At 40.0% G+C, this 19,515-nt stretch overlaps 1 protein-coding gene across 1 annotated transcript in view; it reads left to right on the forward strand.

The window, feature by feature from the left end:
- exoc4 (exocyst complex component 4) overlaps window positions 1–19,515 on the forward strand; it is a 374,968-nt gene that overhangs the window by 44,305 nt on the left and 311,148 nt on the right. The window contains 1 exon segment of the mRNA XM_052034230.1: window positions 402–579. Within this exon segment, the coding sequence (XP_051890190.1) occupies window positions 402–579 (178 nt within the window).

Genomic DNA, 19,515 nt, shown 5'->3' on the forward strand with positions numbered 1-19,515 from the left:
TTAACTATGGATTTAAAGAGTGGGGTGATATTTGTGAAAAATCCATGACTGATTAGCAGGAATTATTGGCAACTTATTCTCAAGCAGGACAACCATTTAAGTAATGGTAACCATTTCACTGCATTAATTCAATAGGGCAGAAGGCTGATCCTGAAAGAATGGCACAAGCTACAACAAAGACAGCTAGACTGCAGTACTTGTAACAGCAACTATTTAAGGTTTGCGAGAGTCTGATGACAGTCTCTTGGTCTTTCCGATATCTAGTTGGAGAAAATGTGTCCTGATCTAGTGCTGTAGTGTGTACTCAGCGGGCACCAGTTTGAATATTTAGAGAGGAGTCAAAAGAAGTGATAATATTTAACCACTTAAGCAGACTGACTTGTATTTGAATTTGTTCGCAGGTTATTACTAGAGCTGCTGGAATTATTATTTGAAAAATTCTATGCTGTTGCTGCTGCTCATAAAATTGTTCTTGGCTACCTTCACCAAATGGTTGTGTCGCCTTCTGGTTTGAATGTGAGTGAAATCAAACTGTATGATATGGCAGAAGTGTGGGCAAGGATCCAGAATGTGCTTCAGGTAAGCCAAGGCCAATCAAACTGTAGTGTCACTTATTTAACCTAACGTGGCAATTACTTTGTCCTATATTTTCACGTGCAGATCTTTTCCCACTTGTTTAATTGTTGCTGAACTGATGCCAAATTTGGTTTGTATTATGGGAATATTTGATTAGAACCCTACAGATTAACCCTAAATCATTTGTGAAAATTATCCATTCTGTTCATCTACATTTTTTTTTGGGAATCACTTTTTTTTCTCATTTTCTCATCTTTCTCCAAACCTGCAAAGAGTGATTAAGCAGATATGTGCAGTTTTGGTTGTGGGCCACTGAGTAGAAGGTGCTTGTGCTTCTTTGGTGTTTTGTGCTCATCATTTCTTGTAATTTTGGGACAAATATTTTATTCCTTGTGTTGCACACAGCCATGTCTCCTTTGTAGTTTTAAATAATCTTACATTTTGTACATATTTTACATACTTCTAGTACTGGGGTTATTGGCTAACTGCAGATGTTTGTAATGTTCTGAAGAAAGAAAACAACTGTGTATTTTGGAAATTGGAAGCAATGACCTTTGATATACCAATTTGCTTTCAAAATCGAATTGTTGCTAAGATTATGCCAGATCACATCCATTTCCCTTCACTCTGCACAATGATGATTTTCAGGGTCATTTTAAAGAAGTGGCTATCAAAGGCTTGATATTTGAATAATCATGCAAAATAAGTTTTGTTTTGCATTTCTATCATTCTAGATTGACTTATGGGCTTTACATAACAGATACAGCAGCCGAAATGCACCAAGCTATTCAGCCCATACCATAGGATGGGCCTGAGGAAGTGGTGTAGAGGAAAGTTTTGCTGTATTGGAACAACATTTCCATTTAATCTTGAAGATCCTCCAATCCACTTGTTGCAGAGAATGACATATAATAAAAAAACTGACAAAATGCAGAGAACTACCAGTTTAAACAACATCAGGTTCTTGCAGCTTGAATACATCAGCATGTGTTAGAAGGTCATTCTTCCCTTGAATATATTAATAATTTTGAATTACTCTGATATTTGTTGAATTACACAGAACCATTGGTAGAAGTAAAGGCTCTGAGTTCATTCCTGTGCACTTCATGTTGAAAAAGCCTCCAATGAAATTTCCCTCTCCTGTTACAAAAATACATAGGTGACTGACTCTTATTGTTCTGGGTGTTGTATGTGAAAGTGGCCCATTTTTATTCAGGAAAGATGAAATTGGTTTCCACAGAACTCTTAAATAAACATTTCCAAGATCCCTGTATTTCAAATTTCAGTAATGAATTGTTAAAATGCTTTTGTTGCATTGATTAATTGGTAGATGGAATGACATTGATTTACATGCTCCCTGGACACATTTCTTCCTCCTTGGTGCGAAATAAAATGGCTCTAACAGACAAGCCCCAATTTCCTGTAAGTGAATTGTAGCTTAATTACCAAGGAGTCTTTATACAGCATGCCTTTGGTGAATTATTTAAGTACATGCTAGGAATATTGTGGGACTCTGCTAACTAATTGACTTCGGTTATAAACTACAAATCAGTTGATTGATAAGTAAGATTCAATATAAGCAAGAACAAGACCAGCATATTTTCCTAACAGTTTCTCGTTGAAGTCTCACTTTTTCAGAACACCATTCTCCATACAAGTGTATCTGACAGGTTTTTATGAAATACAGAGTGTTTCTTCTGCCTACATGTGTGATGGAGTAAAGAGATAAGATAACTCAACATATTTGTTAGTCTGCTTAGTATATTTCTATTCGCTGTTTTAATGTCAAAAGAAAACGAATACTCTCAAATATATTTGCTGGACCTGTTCAATGGAAATGGTAAAATACCATAAGGATTGTCTCTCAGAAGATTTTGTAAGCCATAAAACCAAAGCTGAATACTCATAAACAAGATTTGCTGATTTAAAAGAAAGGTCTCTTGTAGGCCTGACAATTATTAGGAAATGTTACTATCATTTGTATAGTCTTAGCAGCTCTCTATACAGATACGTATCCCTGCTAATTATAAACCATATTGCTTTGCAGGCTGATCAATTCAAAAAGTTACAGTATTGATATAAAAGTGTAATAATATAAAAGCATGCAGATGTGGGAATTGGAAAAGGATTTAGAAGGGCACAAAAGAATTGTGAAAAGAACAGGAAGGTGAGTTGATGCAGAAAATTGTGGAAAAATTATACTTTAGATGGGAAAAAGAAAGCACGGGCTAATGAAGTCAAAGATTGCTGTTGAATGGTGTGGAGTAAAGGGCATGGAGCTGAAGATACTTCATTGTTTTTAAATGAGAGTGGGATTGGATAAAACCTCAAAGCAAGGCTTAGCATTTGCCCTTTATAGATATTGGTGTAAAGGACAAATGGGTATATCTGAGTTCACATTGTGGTGTGTCATATTGTGAAAATAATTTGTGGACTACCATTCTCAAAATTAATTGGTTCATCTGCTATAAAAAAAAACCAGAAAACCCTGCAAATCCTCAGCAGGTCAGACAGGATTTGTGAATAGAGAACAGTTAATAGTTCAGGTCAGCAGCCTTTCATCAGTTCAGCTGATTTTGCATATGAACATTGAAATTAGGAACTGGAGTATGTCATGGTTAATCTGATTGTAAACTGAACTCCACAGCTGTCCACCCACAGCAACCCTCAATGCCCCTTATGAATTATCGATCCACCTCTGTCTTTAAAAATAGTCAAAGACTCTGCTTCAACCAACCTTTGAGGAACAGAGTTCCAAAGACTTGTGACCCTCCAAGAGGGAAAAAAATGCCTTACCTCTATCTTAAGTGAGAGGTCACGTATTTTTAAACAGGAAGACGTAGATTCTCGCACAAGAGGAAAGATCCACCCTATCAACATCCATCAGTATCTTGTATGCTTCAGCCAAGTTGCCCCTCATTCTTCGAAACTCCAATGGATACCAGTTTAGCCAGTCCAACCTTTCCTCATCAAAAGCTAGAGGGCGTAAGTTTAAGGTGAGAGGGGAAAGATTTAAAAGGGACCTGAGGAGCAGTTTATTCACACAGAAGGTGATGTGTATGTGGAACGAGCTGCCAGTGGAAGTGGTTGAGGCAGGTACGATAACAACAGTTAAAAGACATTTGGACAGGTACATGGATAGGAAAGGTTTAGAGAGATGAGCCAAATGCGGGCAAATGGGACTAGCTTAGATGGCCATCTTGGTCAGCATGGATGAGTTGGGCCAAAGTACCTGTTACCGTGCTGTATTACTCTGACTCATTTTTTTTAAAAACCCACCCATTCCAAGTATTGGTCTTGTGAACTTTGAATTGCTTCCAAATTATTTATATATTTCCTTAAATAAGGAGACCAATACTATACACAGTACTTCAGACTTGGTCTCACCAATGCTCTGTGTATGTATATATATGTGAAGCATAATCTCGCTATTATTTATCTCCCCTCACAAAAAACAATACCATTCTGTCAACTTTCCTAAATACTGAATATAGCCAATCAAATCAAGCAATCTCTCACCATTTCAATAATGTGCCCTTTTTATTTTTCTTTCCAAACTGGACAATTTTTCATTTTACTACATTTTCTCCACTTGCCAGATACTTGCCCACTCACTTAACCTATCTATATCCCTTTTGTAGCCTCCTTTTTGAGGGGTAAGTGCTACCACCCTTACCTGGTTTGGTTGACACAAGGTGAACTCTGCTCCAATGGGTTTAAACTATTACATGACAACTGAGCAGGGAACTACTTCTGATGTCCTGACTAACACTTGTCTCATAGCTAACAGCTCAACCAAATGATCTGCTCATTTATTAAGTTGTTATTTATGGATCTTAGTCTTTTCAGATTGGCTACTGTGTTGCCTACATTACTGAAATAACTATGTTTCTTGGTTTGGGAGAGTTTGTGAAGTGTGCCAAACAGATGTGCTACACTTGTCCTCCTTTGGGTAGCTCCAGTAAAGAACTATGCCATGCACATTAAACCATTCTTTCCTGTAATGCAACCCTTCATCCTTTTATTGATGTTGCAATTAAAATCACAGATCCCTGATTCATCACAGGATGCTATGTATCACAAGTGAGATCTAATTCCTATCCCACCTACTAAATTCATTGAGCTTGAGAGAAGTTGTGATTACCCCAGAGGAAAAGTGACATTAGGAAGATTTGGAAGTGCAGTTCATAATGGAATTCAGGAAACCAGAACTGGATTACCTATGCATTAAAGTGACAAAATGAACCTTGATAAAGTTGCTGTTTATTTTGTTGCCAGCAGGCTGACTTGACTTCCCCAAGTTGTTCTTATTTCACTTGAAAAGATGTATGTCTTTGAATTTGCAGGTAGACAAATCACTGCATTAACTAATCATTTTCCCTGAAGGAGTGCTTGATATATTTTTCAATATGACAGTTTACTGGTAAGAAAAGTTTTAAATGCTGTTTCTCATCACCCCACTGAGTTGTTATTATTCCGACCTGCCTAATTGTATCACTGTGTTGACAATGCCAGACAGCTGGGAGGCAAATAGCAGCCTCTTAGTTTTAAAATGTTCTTTGACAACAGGGAATATTCTTTTAAAATTTGTTATAGTAGTTTAAGAACTCAATCAATAGATTGCATAGTTACTTATCGCTCTGCACAGCTGGCACTTAAGGAGCTGAAAATTTGAGATGTTCTTGAATAATCTGTTATCTTGCGAACATGGTCTGAATATAAGTGTTTAATCCCTGTCTTGAGAACTCTGGAGTTTCTGTTTTGCATCATACAGTACTTGCCTTTGCTTTATGTCTCAGCAATACATCTTAAATTATAATCAAAGTTGTCATGATTATTACCTGGAGTTATTTGTCAGAATGGATTATTTTAGCTATACTTTAAACAAAGTAAATACCTCAAGATTTACTATCTGAAATATTTTGATTTGCACGATGTTTTAATGTTATTTACACTGTGTACATTGTGTTGATACACAGATTATGAACTGCAGTATAAATTGGTAACTGATATCAAAACAGCTTGAGGACAAGTATGTAAAGGTATCTAGTTGCATATATCTTGTACAACTGGCAGCATTTGATGTACTGGATTGACAGTGCTGGAGGCAGAATAAATTCTGGCCTTCCATTGTCTGAAGGTTCTCAGTCCATTTTGAAAGTGAAATATGAAGTAATGCTCACTTTTCTACTTGACTGTACATTCTCGTAAGCTGTAAAGCTGGAAGACCCTGGGTCAAACTTATGGCCAGAAGTTCACACCTCAGAAGATCTAGAAATTCACTTATATGCAGTCAAAGTTGAGTTTATCATCAAATGCACAAGTACATGTATGCACATGTGCAATAAAAAACTTAGTTGTAGCAGCATCACAGGCATATAGCATCATATCAGCAGCATTCACAAGAAAAACATAAATTAAACACAATTTTTACAAGAAAAAATACAATTGAAAATAAAAGAAGAACTGAATGGTTGAAGGGAAGTAGCTGTTCTTGAACCTGGTGGTGTGGGACTTCAGACTTCTGTACCTCCTGTGCAATGGTAGGTGTGAGAAGATGGCATGGCCCAGGTGGTAGGGATCTTTGATGATGGATGCTGCCTTCTTGTGGCAACGCTGCATGTAGATACTACTGATGGGTGGGGGGGTGGGTGGTGGTGGGGAGGGATGTGCCCATGATGTATTGGGCTGAGTCTACTACTCTCTGCAGCTTCTTGCATTCCTGCGCATTTGAATTGCTGTACCAGACCATGATGCAACCACTCAGGATATTTTCAACAGTACATCAGTAGAAGTTTGTTGGAATGTTCAGTGACAAGCCAAACTTCCTTAACCTCCTAAGAAAGTAAAGATGCTGGTTCACTTTCCTGATGACTGCATCTTTATACTGTGCTCAGGACGGGTCATCCAATATGTTAACGCCTAGGAATTTAAAGCTGCTAACTATCTCCATCATCGATCCCTTGGTGTAGACTGGCGCATATTCACCGTCCTTCCCCTTTCTGAAGTCAACAATCAACTCTTTGCTTTTGCTGACGTTGAGCGAGAGGTTTTTGTTGCGGCACCACTCAACCAGGTGTCCTATCTCACTTTGGTAAGCCAACTCATCACCACCTGTGATTTGTCCAACAATAGTAGTGTTGTTGGCGAATTTGAAGTTGGCATTGGAGCTCTGCTTGGCCACACAGTCATGTCTGTATTGAGAGTAGAAGAGTAGAGCAGAGGACTAAGCACTCAGCCTTGAGGTGCACCTGTGTTGATGATAAGCGAGGAGGAGATGTTGTTACCAATCCTCACTGATTGAGGCCTGCCAATGAGGAAGTCAAGTATCTGGTTGCAGAAGGAGTTTCAGAGGCCCAGGTCTTGAAGCTTGATGAGTCTGGATGGGATGATTGTGTTGAACTCCGAGCTGTAGTCAATGAACAGCAACCTGACATATGAGTTCCTGTTGTCCAGAGCAGAGTAAAGAGCCAGAGAAATCGCATCTGCTGTTGACCCGTTGTGGCAGTAGGCAAATTAGAGCAGATCCAGGTCATTTCTGATTCGCACCATAACTAACCTCTCGAAGCACTTCATTACAGTTGATGTAAGCGCTACTGGAAGGTAGTCATTGAGGCAGGTCACCACGCTCTTCTTGGGCACCGGTACAATAGACGCCTTTTTGAAGCAGGTGGGAACCTCAGCCTGCAGAAGCGAGAGTCAAATATGGAAGTCCAAAACGTGCTGGAAGTCTTAATACTAGATCACCTGATTGTACATTCCATTACTGGATTTGCCTTTGAGATCAGAGGCAATGAAGAGAGGGTCCTGGTGCCCACCACTCAGCTTTATGTCAGGGCAGCTAGTGTACTGACAGCAGGGGTCAGCGAACTTGTGGCAAAAATAAAGTGCAAGTCAGTTTTTTCTTAATTTACTTTACAATATTGAAGTGCAGTTAAATAATTTGTTAGTGTTTTAATATGCTTTTAATGAAGTTTAATGATTCTTTTGAATTATTTTAATAATAATTATTACATCTGTTTGAACAGTTTTTAAAGGTCTCTCTGAGAGGTAGTTCCTCAGGATACACTTCTTGAGGCCTCCCCACCTCTTAGGGCCTGCTCTGCTCCATTTTGATTTTTACACAATGGTTATTGAATGGAAGATCGCCACTCAGCCCATCAGTCCATACCAGTTCAATGTAAGAACAATCCAGCTTGTCTTTCTCTTAAAGCTCTGCAAAGTCTTTGTTTTCTGATACTTACCCAGCTGACTTTTGCAAGATACATTTGAATCTGCTTTCACTATTTCCCCAGCAGTGTATTTCCACTCTCAGTACAGGTAGTTCTCTGATTTATGTTTCCATCACACAAGTTGGTTGTAAGGTGACTGATGGATTAAGGAACACCTTTGTATTACGGGGGTCACATTGGTTATCAGGGAAACCTGTTTAACTGCAGCCTGTTCTGCTATAGCACCACTTTCTATAACACAAGGTTTCTTAGGAATGTAACTATTGCAATGTAGTAGAACTATCTGGATATGATTTTAAAAAAATCCTTTGAGTCACTTTTAGTTAAGCAGTCACGGCCATTTTCTGTTTCCAAGTTCTTGAATCCTCTGCCAAGGGAACAATTTCTCAATTATCTCAGCCTGTGGAGACACAAGAGACTGCAGATGCTCGAATCTGGAGCAAAAAAAAACTGCCTGAGGAACTCAGCATTTCAGACAGCATCTGTGGAGGGAAATGGACAGTCGATGTTTTGGATTGAGACCCTTCATCTGGACTGAAAGATAGAAGGGAGATAGCCAGTATAAAGAGGTGAGGGGAAGGGGTGGAGCAAGAGCTGACAAGTGATAGGTGGATCCAGATGAAGAGGGGTGATAGGCAGATGGGGGAGGGAAGAATGAAAATAATGACAGAAGCTGGGAGATGGTAGGTGGAGGCAAACAAAAGGCTGCAGAGGATGGAAACAGATACGAAAGGAAGGTGGAGCAAGAACTAAATAAGGGAGGTGGGGTGGGCAGATGGAAACAGTAGTGGGAGAAGACCCAGTGAAAAGAGTGTGTGGGTGATGGGTGGAGGAGGGGAAAGAAACAGAGGCATAGTGGGCTGGCGGTGGTTGGGGTGGGTGTAGGAGGAGAGAGAAAAGGGACAGAAGGGGAGCAGGTTACCTGAAATTGGAGAATACAACGTTCATGCCATCGGCTTGTCGACAACCCAGGTAGAATATGAGGTGCTGTTCCTCTTGTTTGCCTTCAGTCTCACCCTTGCAGTGGAGGAGGCCAAGGACATCTGTCTCTGATATCTTATTTTTATCTCGATGACCCTCATGGTGTTAAACACCTCTATCTGTTCCCCTTCCAACCTCCTCTATTCTAAGAAGAACAACTCCAGTTTATTCACATAACTGAGGTAATCCAGCTCTGGAATCATTTAAATAAATCTCTTCTGCACCCCTGCCTAAAGAATGATGCCCAGAACTGAACACAGTACTCCATTTGTGGTCGAAGAAGTGTTTAATATAGATGACTTCCTTCCTTTTTATTCTATGCTTCTATTTACAAATAAAAGCAGTACCAAAGAAAAGCAAGGTAACATGCCTCAATGACTACTGACCAGTGGCTCTGACATCCACCATAAAGTGCTTTGAGAGGTTGGTCATGGCAGGCATCAACTCCAGCCTCCCAGACAACCTGGACCCATTGCAATTCACCTATCGGCGAAACAGGTCTACAGCGGATGCCATCTCCCTGGCCCTACACTCAGCTCTGGAGCATCTGGACAGTAAAGGCACATACGGTAGACTATTGTTTATTGACTACAGCTCTGCCTTCAATACAATAATTCCAAGCAAGCTTGTCACCAAACTCCGAGACCTAGGACTCAACACCTCCCTCTGTAACTGGATCCTTGACTTTCTGACAAACAGACCGCAATCAGTGAGGATAGGCAGCAATACCTCCGGCACGATTATTCTCAACACTGGTGCCCCCCAAGGCTGCGTCCTCAGCTCTCTACTCCCTATACGCTCACGACTGTGTGGCCAGATTCTGCTCTAACTCCATCTACAAGTTTGCAGATGATACCACCATTGTAGGCCGTATCTCCAACAGCGATGAGTCGGAGTACAGGAAGGAGATAGAGAACTTAGTGGAATGGTGTCATGACAACAACCTTTCCCTCAATGTCAACAAAACAAAAGAGCTGGTCATTGACTTCAGGAAAGGGGGTGGTGTACATGCACCTGTCTACATCAATGGTGCTGAGGTTGAGAGGGTTGAGAGCTTCAAATTCCTGGGTGTGAACATCACCAACAGCCTGTCCTGGTCAAATCACGTAGATGCCACAGCCAAGAAAGCTCAGCAGTCCCTCTACTTCCTCGAGGCTAAAGAAATTTGGTTTGTCCCCTTTGACTCTCACCAACTTTTACAGATGCACCATTGAAAGCAACTGCTCTGCCCAGGATCGCAAGAAGCTGCAGAGAGTTGTGGACACAGCCCAGTGCATCACGGACACCAGACTTCCCTCTGTCTTTACCTCCCGTTGTCTTGGTGTAGCAGCCAGCATAATCAAAGACCCCACCACATCGGGTAGAAGATACAGGTGCCTGAGGGCACGTACCACCAGACTTGAGGACAGCTTCTACCCCACTGTGATAAGACTATTGAATGGTTCCCTTATACAATGAGATGGACTATGACCTCACGATCTACCTTGTTGTGACCTTGCACCTTATTGCACTGCACTTTCTCTGTAGGTGTGACACTTTACTCTGTACTGTTACTATTTTTACCTGTACTACATCAATGCACTTTGTACTAACTCAATGTAACTGCACTGTGTAATGAATTGACCTGTACGATTGGTTTGTAAGACAAGCTTTTTACAGTACCTCGGTACAAGTGACCAATAATAAACCAATACCAATACCAATACAAAACCATGTTTTTTAAACCACTTTCTCATCCTGCCCTGCTTCTTTTGGTGAATGATGATGTATATCCCTAGATTTTCTATTCTCTGCACCTCTTTTCGAATTGTGTCCTGTGGCTTATATTACCTTTCCTCATTCTTTCTACAAAACTGGCAACACAGCATTGAATTTCTTCTGCCACCTATCTGTATGCTGCACCAGCCTGTGCATATATTCTTGGACCCTAGCATTATCCTCCTCACAGCTCTATATGCTTCCATGTTTTGCATCATCTGCAAATTCAGGAGTTGTTCTCTACACATCCAAGTCAAGTAAATAATACATATTTTAATAAAAACAGTGATCTGAGAACCACCCCAAGGAATTCTCTCCAGACCAAGAATAAACTTTTACCACCACCCTATTTCTCATTACTTAACCAATTTTCTGTTTTGTCAATACCACAGCAGCCTGTTTTATTCCATGGTTTTTGATCCAAATGCCAAAGCTATCATATGGCACCTCATCAGGCACCTTTTGGAAATCCATGTTTACCACATCAGCTGCATTTCGATCATTGATCCAATCTGTTACTTCATCAAAAATTCCATTGTTAGTCAAACAACATGATCTGCCTTTAACAAATCCCGTGTTGGTTTTCTTCAACCAATTCACACGTGTCCAAGTGACTGCTATTTCCATAACAAAAATATCCCTTCCAATCAATCAATCAATCAATCAGTACTTAATCAAAAGGTGTGTTTCTCTTGCTACATTTTCTTTGGAGGTGTTGATGCTCAGCAGGCCTGTCACCAGTCCCTTCATTCCTGAAAAGATTAATTATCTTGGGTGAAGCTTATAGCTCCTTTTGTTTTCCCACAGGGGCCATTAATCTATTTTCCCCTTTTTTAAGGCACCTTTATCCAGGAAAGATGCCCTTTTCCAACTGCTGTTCTAATTTAGTTGTCTGATAGCTTGCCTATTTTGAGATAACAGTTCAATTAAGTCTTTCTTGTATCTCTCACTCTCTCTGCATTCTCCTTGTGCTGACCAAGGTCTCTTCATGCCATGGGGTTACCACAAAGACTGCTGTAATCCAGTGACCTCCGATAAATAGAGGTTATCTGTAAAAGAACATTCCAATAGGCTGCTTTTATTTCTTATTTGCACTGCTGAGCCTTCTATCTCAGGTGTACAAATCATGTCTAACTTATATGGGGCAAAAGTACACCTTTGCCTGACTATACATGTTTTTCACTTTTTATGATGTGCTAATTAAGTCTACGTTTTCCCATGTCCAGATGCCCATTGTGGTAATAACTATTTCTTCTGCAGCATGATAGTTTGCCCTAATTCAGCTAAATATGGGATTGAGTTTGGACTGGAAGGCTAGAGGAGAGATGGCCAGTATAAAGAGATGAGGGGGGGTGTGGCAAGAGCTGGCAGGTGATAGGTGCATCCTGGTGAGGAGAGGTTGATTGGCCAATGGAGTCAGGTGGGGAAGAGAAGGATGGTGTGTGTTGCTCCAGATTTGCATCATCTGCAGTTTCTCTTGTGTCTCTAAGGGAAGGATGGAGATGGCCATCATTAAATAAAGGCACAACGTGAGCCACCCTCCAGCCTTTCAGTACCTCACCCATGGTAAAAGGTGCTTCAAATATCTCGGGAGCAACAGTCTCTGCAAATATCTCTGCCAAGCCCCTGCAATTTCTTCCCAAGCTTCCCACAATGTCATAGGATACACTTGATCAGGGCCCAGTGATTTGTCCATCTTAATATGTCTTAAGACCATCGGCATCTCCTGTGTTCTAATGAGGACATGCAGATTTCATCAACAACGGTGGGGGTGAGGGTGGGGGAGCCGAACAACTGCTCAGAATCTCCCAAGTTTCTTTTCCCTCCCACCTCTACTCCATCTGCTCCCACTGGGTCCCCTCCTCCCCCACTGTTCCCATCTGCCCAACACCTTCCCCTTATTTGGTCCCTCTTCACCTCCCTTATCAGATTCCATAATCTGCAGCCCTTTATTGCCTTCACTTATCACCTCCCAGACTCTGTCGCTATCTCCACCCTTCCGTCCCCCACCTGACTGCATCTACCAATCACCCCCTCCTCATCTGGATCCACCTATTCCCTGCCAGCTCTTGCCCCACCTTTCACCCTCCACCCTTCACCTCTTTATACTGGCTATATCCCCTCATATATGTAATTGCAGAAATTTACAGCACAATAGGAAACCATTTGGACTATTGACTTCTCGCTGACTGAAAAAGTGTTATTTGACTAAATCCCATTCCTCACCTCTTGATTCCCAGCTTGTTGTTTATTGCATGGAAGGTGCCTATCCAAGTACTTCTGATATCGATGAGGCTTTCTGCTGCTTTATAGAACAAAATACAAACTGCTGAAAGAATTCAGCAGGTCCATCACCATCTGTGGAGGCAAAGGAATGGTCAGTATTTTGGGTCGAGACCCTGCATCAGGACTTGCTGATAAAGCTCACAATAAAACTGCTGTTTTATCGAGTTTTAGCATGACTGTCCTATGCTTATTGCCCTCTGTATTGTGGAGGGCCGAGGCTGTCACATGACAGCCCCGGCCAGTACCTGGTCGAAAGACACACCACTGTCAATCAAGGCCTAGCTCCACCCCACCCATCAGTGCACACCTGACCATTGGCCCCTTTAAGCGCCTTTGTATTTGGCCTCGGGCCATTGGCCTCCTGTGATCGATTAGTCCTTGCTGGCACCGGGCCATTGGACTTTCTGAACTACCTGGGCTGGACCCCCCAGCCCTCCAGTACTATAAAGAGTGCCACGTGTGCCGGGTCCGTTCTCTTTGTTGCTCTGAGGAATCATGAAACGATGCTGGAGAGACTGCTGGTAAGGTGCGCACTTTGACAGGGTTAGGAGCGTCCTAAGTTAGTATTCCCGGTAGTGTGGTGCTGTGCCTGCACTGAGTCAAGCGGTGGCGGGTAGCATATTGCTTTTCCTTGATTGTTTGTACCCAGTTCATAGTGTGTGTGTACTTTACCCTTGTTGCGATTTTCCCACGCTCACTATCACCAGTGCATGCGTGTGTGTGTCGCCCTGTTACCTTTTCCCGCGTTTGCCTTTGTAAATAAATCATTTAACTCTAAGACTGTGTTCAGAGTCCTTGTCCTTCGAGACCTCGAACTTGTTTCACAACACCCTTCTTCTGCCGTGATGCTGTTGTTTCACAAAATATTCTTAAAGATAGACCTTGAAACCAGATGTTGATCATAATAGTAATCATTGTTCTCAAATGTTTTCAGGACTTGGCATTGGAAACAAATTTGCTTCTTTTTTAAAAAAAAGTCATTTGTTCAGTGGGGAATATTTCTATCCTTGGAAAGGAACTGTGCTGAATCTCAATAAATGTGCACCTTAATTGCCTTGCACTAAATGTCATTGTTGTTTTGTTTTTGGGTATCTCATCAATAATCCATCACACTTTTTGCTTCAAGAGTTATGACAAGCTTGACCTTAAAGTTTGTTGCATAGAATGTTGTACGTATTTTTTTAAAAAGTCATTATTTTAACTGCTCATCACCTGTGTTGTAGCAGAATGCCAATTGTTTAATTTTGTGACTTCTAATCACAAGTAGATAACAAGTCCTTTTTGCTTGATGAGTTAATTTACCGTGTCATTTCGGACTCGCAGGTGGATGAGTAATTTGAGACACTCAATTAAGCAGATGTTTTGCTGAATGCTTCACAAATTAAACTGATAACATACAGTAATTCCTCAATTTACAAAAGAAATGCACTTCTTGAAAACATTTTGTTAAGCAAAATTTCACAAATTGAAGCGTATGGGCCAAATGCATTAGCATATTTCAGTACAATATACTCCTCTTTGCAGAAAGTAGTTCATTACTCATTAAAGAAAAATTCAGCTTCCTAAATTGAAGGCACATACTCAAATGACACTCTGCTGTTATTGAGAAAATTTGCAAATAAAATGTTGCTTAAATCAAGGAATTATTGTAATCCACAAGTTCTGTTTGTAACTGCGCCCTTATTGGTTGGTATGTATATGACTGAACTACCTTAAAGCCTTTGTTGACCTCAGTTAGATCCATCCATCACTTGCTAGCTCTTGCTGCATCCCTTTTCTTCACCTTTTTAAGGTCGCTATCTCCTCTACCTTTCAGTCCAGATAAAGTGTCTCGACCCAAAATGTTGACTGTCCATTTCCCTCCACAGATGCTGCCTGACGCGCTAAGTTCCTCCAGCTGAAGCATTTGTTGTTGTATGAATTTTCTTCCCCTTTATTAGTATTTTTATTGTCAGTTATGAACTGTGGATTCCTAGATAGCTTTGCTCAAATTTATTGCATTCAAACCGCTGTGACCAAACGTATATCCTCAATTCCTCTTCCTCTGAATCTCCTTTCACTTTCTGACTTTCCATGTTTCGACGAAAATTTCAGGAATGTAATTTTTCAAATGTCCCCCTCACCTCTCCTTATTTTTTGTTTGATCTCTTTCCCTTATAAAATGTTCTAAGAGTATATGCCAGGAAAAAGCAAAATGTAAATAATTGTTGTTGGGATCAGCTATTCAGAATAATTACCCTATTTTTTTTCCTTGTTCAATGAGGGAATCCACTTATACCCAATTAATCCTGCTCTTTCCCCACTCACCAAAGCCTGGTCCAAAAATCTACTTTGAAGTTAAAATCTAAGTTATTTCTCATGGAACACACCAACGTTAGAACAGTACAGCACAGGAACAGGCCCTTCATCCCACCATGTTGTGCCGAAATAATTAAGCTAATGACACCTAATCCCTTCTGCCTGCACATTGTCCATATCCCTCCATTCTCTCCATTTTCATGTGCCTATCGAAGAGCCTTTTAATGTCTCTATCATATCTACCTCTACTAATGCCCTGGCAGTGCATCCCAGGAACCCACCACTCTCTGTGTTTTAAAACAAAACTTGCCCCACACATCTCCTTTTGAATTTCCCCCCCCTCATCTTAAATACATGACCTCTAGTATTAGACATTTCAACGCAGGGAAAAAAAGTACCAGTTGTATACTCTTATCTACGCCTCATATAATTTTATAAACTTCTATCAGGTCTCCCCTCAGCCTCTGCCTCTTCAGAGAAAACAACCCTAATTTGTCCAACCTCTCCCAAAAGCACATTCCCTCTAATCCAGGCAGCATCCTGGTAAACCGCTTCTGCACCCTTTCCATCATCTTCACGTCCTTTCTATAATGGGGTAACCAAAACTGAATGCAATACTCCAGAAGCAGCCTGACCAGAGTTTTATAAAGTTATAACATAAACGTTATTAAATACATTAATTACAAACATATTCATACTATTATGTACACAGAACACAATTAGTAGATATCTTTCTCTACATTCATTGTACAATCAAATCGATACATTTCTTTACAATATGTCAATGCCACTCACATTGTCTCCTCAATGCACCCATCAAGTGTTTAAGAGGCTTTAACACAGGGCGCAGCTCCTCATTATCCAGTGACGGCAAGACCCTAGACTGCAGTCCCCCCACACAGTCTTCTAAACTGTTGCCATTCTTCTTTGGAATTTTGTTTTAATATCAAGTTATTAAAGTTATGAATATTACCAGCTGGGTCAAAAAACTAAATTAACAACATCCTATGAGATATGCCAATGCTGAAAAAATAAGAGAAGTTCAAGAATTTTGTAATGCATATAAATCTTGTCAATGCCCCAACTTTAAAATTCCCTCCAAAACATAAGCCTATTGTCAAATACTAACTCTGCATAGTGGTAAAGTGGCACTCCACACCACTTGCCTGAAAGAATGCTGTATATAAAACTGTGGTGATGTCTTTGGTCCTCCCCTTTCCTGTCAGTCATTAGTTCCATGGAATCTTCGGCATTCAGCAACAACAGCCTTAAGCAGCCAGTCATACGGAAGAATACTCAGTGAAAGTTAATGAGGTGGTAAAAAGCAAACTTAAATATTTTGCAGACCAACAAATAGGAATGAGAATTTTCACATGATATTAAGGTGGAAACTGAAATACTGGAAATATACTGTAAATAATTATTTTAAAATCAGCTTTACTCTCAAGTTTATCTGAGGGAAATACAATCTGTATATAAAGACTTACTATTTTCAGGTCAGAGAGTTTACTGAGCAGTACTTATTGCCTACGATGCTGTTTAAAAACACTTAACACCTCGTGCAACAAGTAGTAATGTTTTCACCATTTCTTTACTGAGTATAATACCTAAATACTTGCAGCTCTTGTCAGATCGCAGATCCCCTGGATAAGATTGCGAAACAATACAACCCGTGGAGAAGTAGAGAATCATTGACGTAGCTTCTGGCTTCCATCATGAACTGCACATATGTGTGCTCCAAAATTTGCTGTCAGTTTGGTGCACTAGCTGGAAATGTTGATAGTTTTGCTATCTCCAGAAATTGCTGGTCTTTCAGGATTGCTTTAATCGGTGACAGTTGCTTTACTCTATGCAATCTGTAATATTTCATGTCTCCAAGGCAGTCCAACAGTTTGTATACCAGATAAGTCAATTAGGAACAGTGATAAGCAAAGACATCAGTGTCAAATTACCTTTTGTGTTGTCAATCATGTCATGTGCTCAAATTATGCAAATCACGCATGTGTTTACAATGTTTGTGTATTCTTATCCTTTTCCAAGGATGCCCTCACCATAGTTATGAATTTTTAAAAAAACTTTGAAATGTTTTGTTTTATTTATGTTGTAGGGTCTTTACCAATAATACTCAAAGCCCTTGGCTGTTAATTTAGATTATGTCTGCAATGAAATTGTGTATATTTTGTTTCTCGCGTTTTAAGTGAAAAACTTAAGGTTTTTGCAGGCTCTGGGATTTCTTTCCATCTCTTTATTTCATTTTCTCCTTATCCTGTGCACTATCTCATGTTATCCCGTTGAACAAAAAAAGTCATTTGACCTGCAATAAAATTCATATGTACAGTAAGTATTGCAAGAACTTCATTGGGTCAAAATCCTGGAATACCATCCAATTGCACAGTTGGAAGTACATGGACCACAACAGTTCAAGATTTTGGCTAATCAAAACCTTTTCAAGGGCAGCTGAGGATATGCTGTAGTGGTGCTATTGGCAGCAATGCACACATCCCATTGAAGAATTTTTAAAATAAGCACCTTCACTCTGTATGATAAACAACAGAAATATGAAATGCTTTCCACCAAAGGGAATGGGATTTTGGATATGCTTTTGTTATTTGCAGTTCTTTGGTTTAGATTTCTATTTCCCTTTGAATTGATGTAAATTATCAATTTATTAAAAATGTAGGTCTTGTAACTGCAAGGACTAATGAGACTAGTTGCATTGATAGCCTACTGTGTAATTGGACAGTCAGGTTTCGTATTGAGTAAGGCCTTGGATTTGATTTCAAGTTGGTTAATCTCAAGGGACAGGTAACTGAGCATAATAATGTGCCACACTCACCTTTTCCTCATCTACAGTCCCTTCTGAGAAACTCTTGCCTGTAGCGCCATTGAGCAGTATCAACAACAGGTTCAACAGTGAGCTGCTCATGTTGAAAGGTTTAGTAAGATTTATTCAATTAGGATACCAGAAAGTTAGCAGCAACCTTGAAACCACCACATGAGCCTGTATCTTTGGGAGAGGGTTGAAGCTTTCAAGGGAGGGAATAAATATTTTGTTTTCTTTTATTGTCAGATTGATACCAGATCAAAGTGCATGTGAGAAGTGGTGGGATTAGTCACAATCATGAAAAATAGAAAATAAAAGAGAGATTTGCATTTGTGGTGGAGCAGAGGGAATACTAATCTTTGTTAATTCTGTAATGTACCTAGTTGTAGCTCCAATAGTATATATACCTATGGACAGTGTCGCTCATGGGTTTCAAACTTAGAACCAAGTGGAGCTTGCCAGAGGGGTGCTCTTTTACTTTTTTTTTAGTTTTTACTTTTTACTTGAGGACATTTTGTTCTCTTTGTCTATCTGGTTGAGATCTCCAATTTGAAAGCACATCGGCATATCAAAGTCATATGTTGTGTTATTAATTAAGATGCATTGCAATATAATAAAGTCACACCAACAAATTGCTTGAATATTCCTGTCATCTGCATTATACTTCAGCTTGAATTAAATTCAGATTACGTACTGACAGCAATATATTTTAACCTGCTAATAGTTGCAAAAGTTAGTTTCTTTCACATATATGATGAAAAGTTTTTTTAAAAAATCTACATTTAACTGCCCGAATGCTGGCCCTAATTATAGCTAAACAAAATTTTGCTTTGACTTTGCCACAATTTTGCTGAGAATATTTGCATTTCTGTTGTTGTAACCTTTCTCTCGCTAAAACTTGTCTCAGTAATTTCATGCATGAGTTACTTTATAATTGGCAAAAGTGCATGTGCAGATTAGCATTGACCATTATAAACACAAGAAAATTGGAGTAGGAGTATGCCATCAGGCCCTTCTAGCCTGCCCTGCCATTTAATATGATCATGGTTGATCTATGCTAGTCTCAGCTCCTCTTCTGTGCCATTTTTCAATACCCGTCTGTTCTTTTCTATGAAATTTTATCCATCTCCACTTTAAATACTTCCAATGATCCAGTTTCCACCACCCGTTGGGGCAGAGAAATCCAGAGAGCCACTGCCCTCTGCAAGAAGAAATTTTTCTGTATATCAGTTTTAAATGACTAGTCCCTTTTCTTTAACAACGGGACATAACTATGAGACTCACAAAGGAAAACATGCTGACATCTACGCTGCCAAGCCCCCTCAGAATCTTGTATATTTGAATGTCACCCCTCCTTCTAAACGCTAAGGAATACAGGTCCAAGCTATTTAGTCTCTTTGTAGGACAACCCTCTCATCTTTTGAATTAGCCTGGTGAATCTTCTTTGTATTGCCTCCAATGTTAGTATAACCTTTTTTAAACAATATTTTTTAAATGTTTTTTTTAGGTAAGGGGACCAAAGCAGTTGCAGTATTGCAGGTGTGGCCTCACCAACACTTT

Source organism: Pristis pectinata, chromosome 19 (genome assembly GCF_009764475.1).
Source record: "Pristis pectinata isolate sPriPec2 chromosome 19, sPriPec2.1.pri, whole genome shotgun sequence".
NCBI classification, from domain to species: Eukaryota; Metazoa; Chordata; class Chondrichthyes; order Rhinopristiformes; family Pristidae; genus Pristis; species Pristis pectinata.